We start from the raw sequence: 16,139 nt of genomic DNA on the forward strand, positions 1-16,139 counted from the left end.
TTCATTTCAGTTCAATTTTATTTCTGTAGCTTTGAAGAAAATGTGTCTGAGAAAGATGGACTAATTAGGGGTAACTGATTTTACTAATTAATGGTCTAAATAAGTACCAAGAAAAAGAGTAACCACGAAAAAAGGAGACCTATCTCAGGACCTGTACACCTCCAGGACATTGCGGCGTGCAGCTCGGATCTCAGCTGACCCTTCTCACCCTGGACACAGTCTGTTTGACCTGCTCCCCTCAGGCAGGAGGCTCCGGTCCATTCGCACCAGAACCTCTCGCCATAAGAACAGTTTCTTCCCCTCTGCTGTTGGACACATGAACAATAACCATATGACTGTTCCCGCTACTAACACATGACCCTACGCTGTGTTCACTGCATCATTCCATGTTTGGCACTGATCACCACCTGCACTCATGTATATATCTTTCAACGTAGCACTCTTAATTCTTATTCTCATGTATATATCTCATGTATAGCTCATGCACATATCTTTCTACGTAGCACTTTTAATTCTTATCCCTACTTTTATTTTTTCATGTCTATTTAAGTGCTATTTATGACACTATGTTTGCACTGAAGCACCGCAGCAATTTCCTAATGTTGTAAACCTGCTCAACATTTGGCAATAAACCCCTTTCTGATTCTGATTCTGAATAGAATAGGATCGAGTGCATGTACATGTATATATTACCCTGAGTACTCCCATAGTACACCTGCAAGCCACAGCTTCCAGCGCTAGGATTGGTCAAAGTGTAGTTATACTTCCTGACACACTGATTCAATGCTAGCTTTCCAAATGGCAGTAAGGTGGACCCTCACATAATGGGAGCAATTTAAGCCAAGCTGTCAGCGGTCTTCATTGCAGCACCATATCTCAGTTTGCACTGCTTCATCCTGTTACATTTTTGTACAGTCAGACCACCAGTGCAATTTACTGCCTCATTCATCCATCATTCCTGAGAGAGCAGGCTGTCTGACACGTGCCACTGCTGAAACGCTGCCAACATCCAGGCAGAGGAAGGGCTTCACTAACAAAACCTATTGATCCAGAGGTACTTGTCTTCTCTGATGTGCTTACTTTACTTACAAAGATGCCAGTCTGTTACAGAGTCAAGGGGAACTGAAGGTGAAGGCTATTCAGTGATAGGCGATGCTTATCTGATAGTCTGGATGGAAAAAAAGAGGCAAAAAGAACACTCAGGTGGAGCACATGCACTTTCCAGCCTTTGTTGTTGTGTAACAGCAACCTGAGGAGTGTGTCACTTTAAATACATGTGGAAAAAAAAGCAAAGCCTTCCCATCGAGCACCTTTGAGTTTTTATAATTTTCTTTTCTTTCTTTTGAACAACACTTACCATCGTTTTTTATTTTATTTTAAGATTTGTCTGTGGACATGTGGATTATCACCATCACAATCTTGTTTTTCTGAAGTTTTCTGAAACACACAAGTGAAGTAGGAGAATTTCACTCACCAACACATGAGCACAGACTTCTTGGATGAGCTGTCAGGACAATGAACTGCATATCATGCCAAATTATTTGTGAGATAACAACAGTGCAAATTCTCCAAAAAGCACAATGCTGCAAAGCTTATCTCTTAAAATGGGAGTCCATGGATACCGACTCACTGTTGGTTAAGAACTCAAGCGGTCATTTGGGGGAGCTGCACTTCTTCTTTTTTCTTTCTAAGTTTTCATGCTCACATTAAGATGACTCAACTCCCATATGGATACCAGCAAATCTGCCAGAGACTAGGATGCTAAGAGAACAAACACTGACAAATATTTCACAAAGTTCTTTTATTTACAGTGCTTTCAGTTAAAGTTTAAGAGTGCAAACATGAATATATCATTCACTCTGACAATTGAGAAAAGTGCATTATTTGAAAAAGAATCATTTTAGATCATAATGTTGTGTGCGTGGTGATGGAAAGAGCAAATTTATTTTGGTTTGTTAAATGCAAATGTTCTTTCCACATGGCACCTGACCCAGACAGTTGTCTGACAGAAAATACAAACAACGTGACTAAAAAGCTGAAGTGAAACCACTCTGACCAGTAACTCGCTGATAAGAGACAAAATCAGATCAGCAGTTGCAAATAAGCACAGGCATTTAAATATCTCTTTTCCAGTCTTGTTGTCCACTCACGGAAGTAGTAAGTCACTGCTAAGGATTTTTATGATTTTAATGAAAATCAGAAGGTGCGATCAAAACAATGTAACCATTTGCACTGAGTAGTCACTGAGCTTTATTAAAGTAAAGAGCAAACATTTCATCAGTTTTCTGAAATATAAGTTATAGGATAATAAAAAAAAGCTCCCGATCATTTCCTCTAAAACTGCAAAACTGCACTGAACTCTGCAAAAGATGTGCTCTCTGAATGCCTTTTTTGTTATTTTTGGCCATGCTCCACCAATCCACAAAGTTCAGTGAAATTCTGCTGGTATTTTTTTGCATAACCTTACTGACAAAAAGTTTTATATGCCTCAATCCCTATGGTTAAATAGGTAACAGAATTCCTCTCTTCTTTTCCTGCAAAAAGAGGACAATCTGACTGGCACATGCCTGTCCTGTGCTAGTAATGAAGCAGTAAAGCAGTGGGTCGGCAAGACAGTTAAGGCTTGATAGGGCAACGCTGATCTTGTAGGGATAGAGGATCCATGCAATGTTCCTGCAGTCATTAACCAGTATGCGAAGAAGCATCATGACATGAATAGGTCCGAAGCAGAACAAAAGGCCAAGAAGAACCAATGTTAATAGCTTTAAAATCTGCTTTTGTTCCTGCTTGTCAGTGGCCTGATTGGATTTTACAGCTGTGCAAATCCTCCAGGTGGAAAAGAACACTAGGAGAACTGGAATAATAAACCCCAGAAAGAAGCGCATTACATTAGCCCGGAGGAGAGTCGCTGACAGTGGACTAAAAATGTCAAAGCACACTGAAAAGTTTTTCTTTTCATGGTATGAGTCCTCCCAGGAGATGGTGCTGGTGTTGAAACAGACCACCAACAACCAAATGGTAACAGTGACTGCTGCTGCAGTGCTAACTTTCCTCCACCATCTGCACTTTAATGGGTGAACCACTGCTAAGTAGCGGTCAACTGCAATGCAGCAGAGGAGAGCTTCGCTGGTGTAGAAGTTGGTAAAGAGAATGTATATGGACAGCACACAAACATAACGCCCATGGATCCAAACTCCTCGCCACAGGAAGTCCAACCAGAGAATAAAACAAACAGTGAAGGTTAGGTCACTCAGCGCCAGACTGAACAGATACACACCGAGCTCGTTCCTCCTTCTAATGTGCTGCCAGGATACGTAGAGGAAGAAGGTGTTGGAAGGGATGGCGATGGCAACGACAGCCATGTAGAACAACAGAAATGAACTTCTCCCGGCTGCATCGTCGACCAGGTTACATTCTGAATGATTACTGGTCAAGGTTGAGTTTTCCATTGTAGAGGTTGTGTTCATATGCTTACACCTTGTAGAAAAATAAGGAAGCAATACATGAATGGATGTAAATACACAATACCTGTAAGAGTCTCTACCAAGTTCACAGACCTGCCACATGACTACATCTCAACTCATGAAAGGACTTTTTAAAGTTGGCAAGTCTGACACCACTGGGAACTACAAATTATCAATGGAATGTGAAAATGGAGAACTCTACCTATGCACTATTTTTTTAAAAAGAGGAAAATTTACTACTTAGAAAGAATAGTTGAAAGATGCTGTTGAGTGTAAGCCCTTTTGTTTTGGTAGTTTAAGATTAAAAGGCAGAGTGTTTCAATTGTGCGGATTGATTTGACATTCAGCATGAGTGTGAGTCAACCTTATGCAAGTGCAATTAAATTGTTACAATAGCCTCGCTTTTGCAGCATTGGGTTGTTTACCCAGTGTTTTGAGTTCATGGAGTTTTTAGTTATATTTGAATATTTTCTGTTCGCTCTTAGTTTGCTTTATTTGCCCCGACCCCACTTTTTCCTTAGTTACCATTTATTTTTGTTTATATTGTTCTATATATATTTTCCCGTTTAGTCTTGTTCTCAGTTCCTGGTTGCTTTAGAGTTTTTTTTTTCCTATGTCAATTCCCCTGTAACAAACTCATTCGTGTCTGTTTCCCTGTTATCACGTTTCACCATATACCTTACTGTAAAACAATTTCCTGTCATTTTTACAAGATTTGTTTAGGCTTTGGTTGTGTGCTATTTCAATGAACAAGCTTGCTACACTGGCACTGTGTTTCACTTTTCCTCACAGTTACATTTCCTGATATTGTCTACCACGAAAAACATGTGAAAAGTTGCAAATACAACTTTTCCTAAGTACTCTAAATTCTCAGTTATATTGCAACATGATAGAAAATCCTAAGGTCACATTTTTATTGCAATGGAATTATTTGATAGGGGCTTGTTAAATTTTTTTTTATAGTATTCCTTTAAACCATAAAGTCATATTAACAAAGTACTTACTCTGTATCAAGTTGTATTTCCACTCAAATTTCTATAAATTCTTAGAATAAAACCAATAAAACAGATGAAAGGCTGACGTATTCTGTTTCTTCGTCTTCACCGCTTAATCAATCTGCTAGAAAGAAGAGGAAGGGTCAGCAGCTGCTGCATTTTATCCTTAACAACTGTATCATTTACTGGGTGACAGGATATGACAAAACAAACTACAGGACCAGGTGATTTTAATTTAAGCCCATATGAAAGTGTGTGTCTCTGTTTGGCGTGTCAACAGACATGAACTCAGGTAGAGGTGATGCCAATAATCGTCCCATAAAGTGATAGATGTCTTTTCAGCTCGTTGTTTGAACAGCGCAGATATGTCTTTATGGTTTTGTTTCAATGACTGCACGCTCTAAAAGAACAGATGCTTTTTTTTATTAGTATCTCATGGAAGCATGAATAGCTGTCAAGTGTTATAAATACAAGTGGTTAGTAGGAAAATTCCACAGTGTGCTTCTCTTTGTGCAAAAATACACTCAAATATTCAAGTGCAGTGATACACAATAATACTGAACACTGGATCAAAATGAAACTATTAACACCACAGCCAAATATTTCAAATTACACAAATCACAGTTAAAATTAAACATCACATTAAAGACAAATATACAGAAGAAATAAAAAAAATAATTAATATGCCTAAACTTAGATCACATGTAGGTTACATATAGGTTGCACAGCCCCAAATAATAGTTAGATTTTCATTATATTTACATTTTATGTTGAAAGAAGGGGAAAGAAATCATTCAAACAGAGCTATCACTGTGCTTTCCACGCATAAAAAGCCACCTCACATTTTGTGCAGTTTTCTTAATCTCTGTCTTTGCGCTCTCATTGATTAGACAGTATATTATAGGATCCAGTGTACTGTTTAGCGTTGTGGTGGCAACTGTCACCATGAATGCACTTTTGAGCCTAGTTGCCCAGACGCAGGACCCAGGCTCCAGTATAGCCCTGAGCAGCATGACCAACTGGTAGGGCATAAAAGACACTATGTAGGTTAGAAGGAGTAGCAATAACAGCCATCCCACTTTCCTGCGGTCTTCCACTTGGATGGAGGTGTTACATTTGATAGAGCGCATGATGTTATGATAGCAAAAAGTCATGATGAAGGTAGGAACCAAGAAACTCAAGGCGAACCTTGTAAGGGCAACAGCGGCATCTTCTTGTGTCATGGGTATCTGCTGATCACACAAGTATCTTGAAGCTTGCAGCGCCCCCATGTGGTGAAGTAAGACAATGTGGAGGGCAATCTCCAAAGCCCAGACAGCTATACTCACAAGCACTGCTGTCCTCACCTCCCTGATCCAGTTAAAGTGGAGTGGGTAGACCACTGCCAGATAGCGATCAGCACAGATGCAGCAAAGGAGACCAGAACCAACAAAAAAGCTGTTGTACATGATTACAGCCATGAGGTTGCAAAGTTCGTCACCTATGTGTTGCCCCATGGCCTGTACTATCCAAATAGGCAGAGTGACTGTGTATAGTAGGTCAGAAATGCACAGGCTGACAAGATAGACTGCCATGCTGTTCCCCTTCTTCATCAGCATCCAGGCCACATACAGAGACAGGCAGTTGGCTGGAAAGCCCACACTAAAAAAAAGAGAGTACGCCGTTGGATACATGTACCTCTGCACCGAGGAGTTAGCCGTGCATGAGTTTGTGTTGTTGGTGATCGTCGAGTCCATCCTGACACAGCGGTGACTGAAGCCCGAATGGGAAGCTCATTCGATTCGAGATCTGAAAATGCAAATAATGGGGAAGTGTTGTTGTGCTCAAAATAAAAACAGTGTTTGATGATTTACGGAAGCTGTCCTGTTTTTACAGTACTAAGCAAAATGTGCTCATCAAGTTTCTTAATTCCGTGTCCGAGTACTGGTGAATGTAAAATCCCACAAATGCAACAGAATTAGAAAACACTTCACAAGTATATGTTTGTGTTTTTTAAACCGTGGAAATGTGCCAAAATGTATCATTTACTTTATTAGAGTGTCCCCATTCTATACACTCTGTATAACTTTCCAGGAACAGCATATATTTGCATGTCATGGCGTTCTGCCAGTGTAGCTCAGAGGATTAAAGTGGGATATGGCCACTGTAAACACTGCAACAGTTACATCCTTTTTGCACACGCTCTTTTCTACTCTGTAATATTCCCGTTAACGTTCTTGATATTTATTTATAATAAACTCTGTCAATCCTTGATATTTATTATTGAGTGATCTGTGTATATTGGGCTATTGCTTAAATGTCTTAAATGTGTAACATATGCTATTGTTAAATAGTGTAGTCTGTTTCTGTTACTGTTATTTATACTGCAGCAACTGTAACCCACATAATTTCCTTAGGGATTAATAAAGTATGCTGATTCTGGTTGATTAATTCAACTTCTGAAAGTGAAAAAGAAAATAGGAATACTGCGTTTATTTAAGTCTAAAATCTAATTTTAATGTAGTGAAGTAGATTTTGAGTAGGATTTTACGTGATGTCCGCGAATGCAGCACTGACATCCACACCTTCCCAGCTGATAATTAGCGGCCTTATAAGAAACAGCTGCGCTTCACTATGCACGGAGGCATTTGGTAGTCTGTTCTATCCAAGGTGGTCAAGCGCGTTAAGTGGTTAAGCGTTGCAGAGCGGTTTGATTTCTTCAGGAAAGCCGCTCATTCTAGTATTGCCCTTAGAGAGTGTTAAGTGGGACTCAGTCGTCAAGGGTGGAACTTGACGACTGTTTCCCTCTTTTGTTACAGAATTGTGCCATACTGCTGCTGTCTTGTTCAGTCTTGTTCGCTTTTATTCTGTCTTGTTGTGGCCTGTTGTCATCTTATGGACTGGCCTTGACTGACTCCTGGCTTTATAGTCTTTTACTCGGAATTGTTTGATATATTTTAATCTTGCGTTTATAAATAACTGTATCTTAGGGTGTGTTTGTTTTATTTCTCTTTTATTAATTTGTTTAACGTTTTATGCTTTGTTTTGTTGCTTTAGTGGAGGTGCGGCCGCTTGTTGAGGGGCTAGGCACGTGAGATGGAATCCCCTCCCCGATGCGTGAGAGTGTACACACCGGGCATAGGTAGACTGCACCATTTAGATTTCAGTGTGAGTGACAGTGAGGTTTGCAGTGGAACTATACGGGTCAGTAATTGGTGGCACCCTTGGGAACTCCTCTAGGTTGCCTCCTCAAGTCGTCGTTCTCCACTATTTGTTTAGTTATTTTATTGAGCTGCTTTTGTTCTAGGGTAGCATAGTGACAGCGAGCCTGGTCATTTTAATCACTGTTTGTTAATAAAGTCTTCTAATTGACAGTCTTGCGGTCTCAGCCCTGTTACCTTAAGAACTTTTCTGATTTTACAGTTCTGTTTTTTAGTATTTTCCGTAATAAATTTTGATTTGTAAAATTGATCAGCCTCACCTCTGCTATTAATAAGGAGCCTGTGGGCTTTGGTAGCTAGTGTAACATTTACATTGGCTATAGAAATCTTTCCTGGGGTGTAACTCCCTCCCCAGGTGGCGTTGTCAACATCCTGTGGTCTCCTTAACTGGTTATCCTCCTTCGTGCCACCACATTAACAAAGGTACTCGGCTTGAATCAGTAAAGTAACGAAAAAAAAAGCTTTATTTTCTGTTGCCTATATTGTAGAGGGTGACTTTGCTTCTAAACGGGAAAATGAGTAGGGAAGAGGTTTGTGGGATTCGGTAGGCAGGGGAGCCCTAAAATCTGCTTTAACTGCTCAATTTGGGGGGGGGAGTCACAACTCACAATAATTTCTATTGTGGGCTCCAGTAGATTTTCTTGGTGTACAGGCTCTGATAACCTGATCTGCTGCTGTTTGTGGATGTACACAACTGAATTCAACAAGATGTCTGCAGATGTTTCATGCGTTGTCCTGTATTTCCATTCTCTACGCTGACAGTACACTACGTGCTGTCTTTTTTTTTTTCTCTCCTAGGTGGCATGAAGGTGGAATCATTGATTGAATCTAAGCATCATCAGCTTAACTTCAAATTCATCTCTGCTACACTTAATGCAACTTAACTCTGACCATGAAACCACAGCCACACAGCAGTCACACACTGCACTTTACTTTGAATTCACCACAGTTCCCTCTGAACTGGCCCCTGCAGGGCCAGCTGGATACTGAAGTTCTGCAACCACAACTTGTGGACACCTGCAGTTGTCATGGTGCTGTGCCATCTCTTTGTGTGCCACATACCCTGTTGATTAATAGGTGAACAGGACTGCCTTTCATGTGTTACTGTTTAGGCTTTAATCTGTTTCCTGTTTGAAGTCCCACAGTGACCTAAAAATAACTGCCTTCAAATCTGTTAAACCAAAAGTAATGAGCCTGTTGTGAACATGTAAAAAGTGAAAGAACAGAAATTTGTTTAAAAATGTAAGGAGTAAAAAGCGGTCAGAAAAATAAATACTCAAGTGAAGTACAGCCTCCTGAAAATTTTAAGTGCAGTAACAAAATATTTTGTTCTTCGTTACTTCCCACCTCGGGATATTGCAATGTGCACTCTTGAGACAAAGCAGGCATAGACAGCCCACTAACCACATATCTTGCATAGAGAGCTGGTTCCTGCTTACCAAATAAAGGCTTGTTGGAGTTGCTGCTATCCAGTGTATAAAACTCATGCCATCTCTGATTTGTGGCCAGATCTGCTCTAAATGTCCCATGTAGTGGAACACAGACATTTAACTGTGGCAAAATTTAGGAAGTGCATTTTATTTAAAATGTTTTGGTGGTTTCTAATAATAGAATTTGACATTGACATTGCACAGATATAAAGTAACTGCAGACCGCTTATAAATCTGCAAAATGTTAATTTTTCCTACTCAAGCTTTAATTCCATACTTTTTGTCCACATCTTCACTTGTAGTGGGTCACTGGCCCACCAGGGGGGGCTCATGCCACAGATTGAGAACAGCTACTTTTAACAGCTCACTGAACCTGAAGTATACAGGGAGTGCAGAATTATTAGGCAAATGAGTATTTTGTCCACATCATCCTCTTCATGCATGTTGTCTTACTCCAAGCTGTATAGGCTCGAAAGCCTACTACCAATTAAGCATATTAGGTGATGTGCATCTCTGTAATGAGAAGGGGTGTGGTCTAATGACATCAACACCCTATATCAGGTGTGCATAATTATTAGGCAACGTCCTTTCCTTTGGCAAAATGGGTCAAAAGAAGGACTTGACAGGCTCAGAAAAGTCAAAAATAGTGAGATATCTTGCAGAGGGATGCAGCAGTCTCAAAATTGCAAAGCTTCTGAAGCGTGATCATCGAACAATCAAGCGTTTCATTCAAAATAGTCAACAGGGTCGCAAGAAGCGTGTGGAAAAACCAAGGCGCCAAATAACTGCCCATGAACTGAGAAAAGTCAAGCGTGCAGCTGCCAAGATGCCACTTGCCACCAGTTTGGCCATATTTCAGAGCTGCAACATCACTGGAGTGCCCAAAAGCACAAGGTGTGCAATACTCAGAGACATGGCCAAGGTAAGAAAGGCTGAAAGACGACCACCACTGAACAAGACACACAAGCTGAAACGTCAAGACTGGGCCAAGAAATATCTCAAGACTGATTTTTCTAAGGTTTTATGGACTGATGAAATGAGAGCGAGTCTTGATGGGCCAGATGGATGGGCCCGTGGCTGGATTGGTAAAGGGCAGAGAGCTCCAGTCCGACTCAGACGCCAGCAAGGTGGAGGTGGAGTACTGGTTTGGGCTGGTATCATCAAAGATGAGCTTGTGGGGCCTCTTCAGGTTGAGGATGGAGTCAAGCTCAACTCCCAGTCCTACTGCCAGTTTCTGGAAGACACCTTCTTCAAGCAGTGGTACAGGAAGAAGTCTGCATCCTTCAAGAAAAACATGATTTTCATGCAGGACAATGCTCCATCACACGCGTCCAAGTACTCCACAGCGTGGCTGGCAAGAAAGGGTATAAAAGAAGAAAAACTAATGACATGGCCTCCTTGTTCACCTGATCTGAACCCCATTGAGAACCTGTGGTCCATCATCAAATGTGAGATTTACAAGGAGGGAAAACAGTACACCTCTCTGAACAGTGTCTGGGAGGCTGTGGCTGCTGCTGCACGCAATGTTGATGGTGAACAGATCAAAACACTGACAGAATCCATGGATGGCAGGCTTTTGAGTGTCCTTGCAAAGAAAGGTGGCTATATTGGTCGCCGATTTGTTTTTGTTTTGTTTTTGAATGTCAGAAATGTATATTTGTGAATGTGGAGATGTTATATTGGTTTCACTGGTAAAAATAAATAATTGAAATGGGTATATATTTGTTTTTTGTTAAGTTGCCTAATAATTATGCACAATAATAGTCACCTGAACACACAGATATCCCCCTAAAATAGCTAAAACTAAAAACTACTTTCAAAAACATTCAGCTTTGATATTATTGAGTTTTTTGGGTTCATTGAGAACATGGTTGTTGTTCAATAATAACATTATTCCTCAAAAATACAACTTGCCTAATAATTCTGCACTCCCTGTAGAAGATACAGACTTGTTTTTAAAAAGTGTAAGACTCGTGATGGACAGCTTAAAGAAGCATTAAAAATAACAAAGAACCACATCACAGGGGACAACAAGTCTGGAACGTTTTATTAATTTATTGTCTACAAGTGATTAATATTGAGTGTTACATTAAGTGCTGTGAAAAAGAGGTATGCATTTCAGTGTCCAGCAGTGATCTGTGATTTTAAACCATAAATAAACTACTTAAAGCATTGTTAATTGTATTTAAACTGTAAATTTAAGCTCCTAGGACCTGGCGTCCACATATGTGGACATCACATTTTAGGGTTGTCCAGACCACAATACTACATTTTTTTTTCCTCTACAAGGGCCCGATATCCACTTGTGAGGACATACTGCTACTGTTCTATCAAAATTTAAAGCGAATGTCCTCATATGTGGATCTCATTTTTCTTAGAAATGAAAATCAGGTAAAAAAAAAAATCACATAATTCTTTGTTTTGTTTTTTTACAATCATCAGGTCCCAATCAGCCCAAAGAGAAATTAAAAATGCATGCCATGAAAGAGTTCAGGTCTTAGGAGGTTAAAACCCTTACATATATACACGCAGAGTTTCTTTTTGATGCAATGGGAATAGAAGCACAATACTTTAATATAATGCAAAGAAAAAAAATCCCTCTTTGAACTTTAAGTTCATCACTGAAACAATCCAAGTTGGTAGCAGTAAATCTGCATCATGCCACAGCACAGAGCACTCCAACTACATAACCATGCCCACAAGTGAAGTGGAAAATCTAACCATGCAAATATTATGTTAATAGTATAAACACTGTTAAACTGTTGCCGTCTCTTTTGCATATTTGTTTCATTATCTCAGCTTGTGTTTATCACATGTGCAATATAAAATAAAGGTGGGAATGCTATTCAATTATGAAGCAGGGTTATTATGGCATTAAATCTGAAATTGTGTCTAATCGATATCAATTAGAGGATGAGCAGTAGAATGACACATTTGAAATTTGAGCCTCATATCCTGTCATGCTACGAATGTCAACAGGATGTCAAGAGAAAGCTATACTGGATCACTGGTTTTGAAGAACAACCACACCCTTACTTGCCATTGAATTTTAACTTCATTGAAATTTAGCACAAACGAAAGCTCAAATATGGCCTTAAATGTAATTATAGTTTTATAATTATATTTTTCAAAATGTGACATCTAAACAGATACGGGTTCATGGACGGTTGGTAAAACAAAACTTGTTTGAGGTATGAGGTAATGTCTCCTGTTATTCACTCCTCTGTCAGAGTCTGACGAAACATGGAACAAAGCCCAAGACAATAAAAAGGTCCTATTGTGACTTTTTTTCTAACAGTGTATTTTCATTCTTTAACTTCAGGAGTGTTGCATGAATCACATTTCAGACGACTTGCTTGTTATCTTTAGCCTTTCCTCCATGCCAGCTGTCTTCTGCATGCTACTTTCTCTTAGCCAAAGCCAGGAGTTATGTTCCAACTGGAGAAACGGTCAAAGAACGCTCAGACTTCACTACACCAAGTAGAGTCAGACTGACAGCCTTTCAGTATCACCTCTAGGAAATGAACATGTTATGGCTAAATATCCCTTTCTGAAGAAAAAGTAATGCATGCACAATGTTAAACAAAAAAACAAACAAACATTCAGATTACAAAAACAACATTTTTCTCCTTGCCTGAGTAAATAATTGTCCATTTAACTGGGTAAACCATCACAGCACACATCCAAAAGATCGCAGTCCCGCATATCACTTTGAGCTATGATCACAATTTAAAACTTGTCAGGCGTGTGGACAGTCGGCTGAAAGATGCTGTTTGAGTCTTGTTCCACAATATGAAGAGTTCCTTTGCTCGTTTCTGGAAAGTTTTCCCTACTAAGACGTAGAGAATGGGGTTAAGGACACTGTTGAAGAAGGCAAAGTACGTAGAGATCTGTTGGACGATGGTCAGTGTGATGTGGCATTTCAGAATGCCAGTGTTTCGGAGCACATCTAGTATCTTTGTCACGTGGAATGGCACCCAGCAGATCAGGAATGCCAGGAGAACTGCCAGGATGAGAGTGGTGGCCTTCTGATCCGTTTTCTGAATGTTTAAAACCTCCATTAGCCTCTTTCTCAGAGTTTGAATAATTTTGACAGTGCAGAACAAAATAATGATAACAGGGACGATGAAGCTGAATGTTATGGTTGTCACCTCAGATGCCAGATATTGCTCTGGAAAAGTTAGGTTAAGTGAACAGTGAGTAAGATTTAACTGAGAGTTGAATTCTAACTTCCTGTAGATGAATATGGGGAGAGCAAAGACCAAGCCAAGACCCCACACAAACAGACATCCCAGTTTGGCATAAAACGGCCGGCGTATCCTCTCATGGGAAAGTGGGTGCACCAGTGCCACATAACGATCTATGCTAACCATAACAAGGAAGTAAATGCTACAGAACGCATTCATGTAGATAACAGCTGATGTCACTTTGCACAGGCTTTCACTGAAAGGCCAGTCAAATCCCTTTCTTGTATATTCAGCCCAGAAGGGCAAAAAGCACACCAGAGCAAGGTCAGCTCCAGCCAGGTTGCTGAGGTATATCTCAGCCACAGTGCAGGCCTTCTTGTGGAGGCAGAAAACCATCAGCACAAACACATTAAAGATGATTCCAAGCACGCTGATGACCAGGATGTAGGGTGGAACTAGAGTGAAGACCAAGCTGTTGTCTTCAGGAATACAATGGTCTTCTCCTGTGTTACTTTGGTCTCCAGACATCTTGACAGAGTAAGAGTTGGAACGGATGCTGCAGAGAGAGGACAGCAACACAGGTAAAACATTATGAAATGCTATGTTATATGGAACACAGTGATATACTTCATTGTCATTAAAACTCATAATGCAAAAGCTGTTGCTGTATTTCCAGTTCGTTCCTAATAAATAAACACTGTGGCAAGTTCAGGCACAGAACCTGTTTTGGTGACTCCTGAAAGAAAATCATTTTTTAAATTTATTTATTTAATGAACTTTTCTCACCATCTCTAAACCCTTACTAAAATTCAAAAACAATGACAAGAGTTAATTTTCTTAGTTTTGTTATTAGGATTAAAGCCTCTCTTTAAAAAAAAAAAAAAAAAAAATCAAAACAAAAACAACCCTTGCGATTAGGGTTGGTTCAGGTGACGGCAAACCATTCATACTTTTTTGCCATCACTTATTCAATTCAGGGAGTGTGGGAGGAACCCAGAGTACCCAGTGAGAGGATAGAAACACTATGCAAAAGGTCCCTGACTGGATTTGAACCCAATAGCTTTGTACTTTGAAGCAGCAGAGCTTACCACTGCACCACTGTACTGCCAAGCCTAACACTGAAGTTGCTCTAGGCTCATCCAATTAGACAACTTACTATGATGCACAACGTATTTTCCTTCTATTTCTCATAAACTTTTATCTACTTTCTACCATAGTTTGTGTTTTCCTTTGCGTACCCATGAACCACTTGTTTCTCTTCTTTTTCCACTCATCTCCCAACTATTCACAGTAAAGATGGCTAGCCCTTCCTGAATCGGGGTTTGCCAAAGGCCTCTTCCTGTCTCAAAGAAGTGTTTCCCCCCAGGGACTTGTATGCGTGTCAGGTTTTTCTCTATCATAGTCTTCATCTTTCACTATAAAGACCTTAAGGGAACAGTTTGTGCAAACTGGTGCTAAATAAATAAAAATCAACTGATTTTCCCCCTTGCCTAGACATTTAAAATAGTAAACAAACAAACAAACAAACAAACAAAAACCCTCCTCAAAAAATAAAAAAACCTCAATCTTTCATAGAAAATTGATTTTCTATGAAAATCTGGTGTTAATGACAGATAATTGATGTCTTGAGTAACATCAACACCAACAATAACTCAAACACTCAATCCTCTAAAGGGTTGCTGAACTTTGTTTTTGTTGCTTTTAAAACTTTTTTGTATTAAAAGTACTTAATTCTAACACCCCCCTGTCCCCCACGCCTATGTAGTATTTTGTATTTGTTTTTGCACATAAACGATAACAACCCAAAGGTATTCACATTTTAAACTTACTGCGGTTCAGCAAAACAGAAACCACATTGAATGCAGAACTTTTCCATATCTGTCACTTAACGCTGCATAATATGAAAAGCAATTGCACAAAAGGATGATTAACGGTTATCAGCACCAATCCAACAACATTTTGCCTGCATGTCGCCTCCACTGTATAACTGCGGGGCATCCACAGTTTCTGTATGTTTTCTCAGCAGCTTTAAAACAATTTTAACTGAAATGCATGAACGCTTAAAAACAAAACAAAGTGGCAAAAAACAAAAACTCGTCATCATGTGTGTGTGTTTGTATTAGTCTAAATGTTTAATCGTACTTACTCGTTTTGGTTAAAGGTTCTCAAAACGCTAAACGTGTTGAGACAAATCCAGTTAAGAATCTGCAGTTACACCTGACAGAGTTCATAACCTGCACAGCCAGAATATTAACTCAAAACTTTGTTGTTATTTGTCACAAGTAATGATATAAAGCAGAAAACACTTTTCATTATAAATCATTATGCACACTGTTAAGTAGTAGTTATGATTTAATTAACCTTAAACTGCAGAAGAAAAAAGGTAAAGAAAAAAAAACACAGACAGAAAAGTAAAAAACAAGTTTGTTCATACCTTGTACGCAAGAGTCTGTCCTCTAGGTAAAAAACGAAAGCGTCCCAAAAATCAACTATACACACCCAACACCTTGTGCTACTGACTGTGGCTGTCGCTGACTTCGAGGGGAAAGTAAACCGATGGCTCGCGCTGCTGCCACACACTTCGGTCAATCCCTCCCTTTTCTCTGTTTAAGTACCGTTGTGGTACGGAGGGCCTAACGTGCCGGAATGAAATAAATAAACATTTCATATCATTAATTCAACGGAAATTATATATATATATATATATGTGTGTGTGTGTGTGTGTGTGTGTGTGTGTGTGTGTGTGTGTTTATATATATATATATATGTATATATATATATATATATATATATATATATATATATATGTATATATATATATATATATATATATATATATATATATATATATATATGTATATAT

General features: G+C 39.4%; 3 protein-coding genes across 4 annotated transcripts; all 3 read right to left on the reverse strand.

Annotated features, from left to right (window-relative positions):
• Positions 1 to 1,843: 1,843 nt before the first annotated feature.
• Positions 1,844 to 4,760, reverse strand: gpr65 (G protein-coupled receptor 65). Its single transcript, XM_076877707.1, has 2 exons — positions 4,469 to 4,760; positions 1,844 to 3,477 (listed from the first exon to the last, which is right to left on the reverse strand). The coding sequence occupies exon 2, from the start codon at positions 3,465 to 3,467 to the stop codon at positions 2,502 to 2,504; it is 966 nt and encodes a 321-aa protein (XP_076733822.1). The 5' UTR covers positions 3,468 to 3,477; positions 4,469 to 4,760; the 3' UTR covers positions 1,844 to 2,501.
• Positions 4,761 to 4,897: 137 nt separating this feature from the next.
• On the reverse strand, positions 4,898 to 6,292 carry LOC143414072 (G-protein coupled receptor 4-like). Its single transcript, XM_076877714.1, has one exon. The coding sequence runs from the start codon at positions 6,193 to 6,195 to the stop codon at positions 5,254 to 5,256; it is 942 nt and encodes a 313-aa protein (XP_076733829.1). The 5' UTR covers positions 6,196 to 6,292; the 3' UTR covers positions 4,898 to 5,253.
• Positions 6,293 to 11,110: 4,818 nt separating this feature from the next.
• Positions 11,111 to 15,844, reverse strand: LOC101486448 (B2 bradykinin receptor). 2 transcript variants are annotated; one of them, XM_076877588.1, is made up of 3 exons: positions 15,711 to 15,843; positions 15,423 to 15,510; positions 11,111 to 13,832 (listed from the first exon to the last, which is right to left on the reverse strand). In XM_076877588.1, exon 3 carries the CDS (start codon positions 13,802 to 13,804, stop codon positions 12,812 to 12,814), a length of 993 nt encoding a protein of 330 aa, XP_076733703.1. In that variant the 5' UTR covers positions 13,805 to 13,832; positions 15,423 to 15,510; positions 15,711 to 15,843; the 3' UTR covers positions 11,111 to 12,811. The 2 variants fall into 2 exon arrangements, with proteins under 2 accessions (XP_076733703.1, XP_004540433.1); XM_004540376.4 differs by lacking the exon at positions 15,423 to 15,510 and having other exon boundaries at positions 15,711 to 15,844.
• Between the last annotated feature and the right edge of the window lie 295 nt (positions 15,845 to 16,139).

This window comes from Maylandia zebra, linkage group LG19, assembly GCF_041146795.1.
Source record: "Maylandia zebra isolate NMK-2024a linkage group LG19, Mzebra_GT3a, whole genome shotgun sequence".
NCBI classification, from domain to species: Eukaryota; Metazoa; Chordata; class Actinopteri; order Cichliformes; family Cichlidae; genus Maylandia; species Maylandia zebra.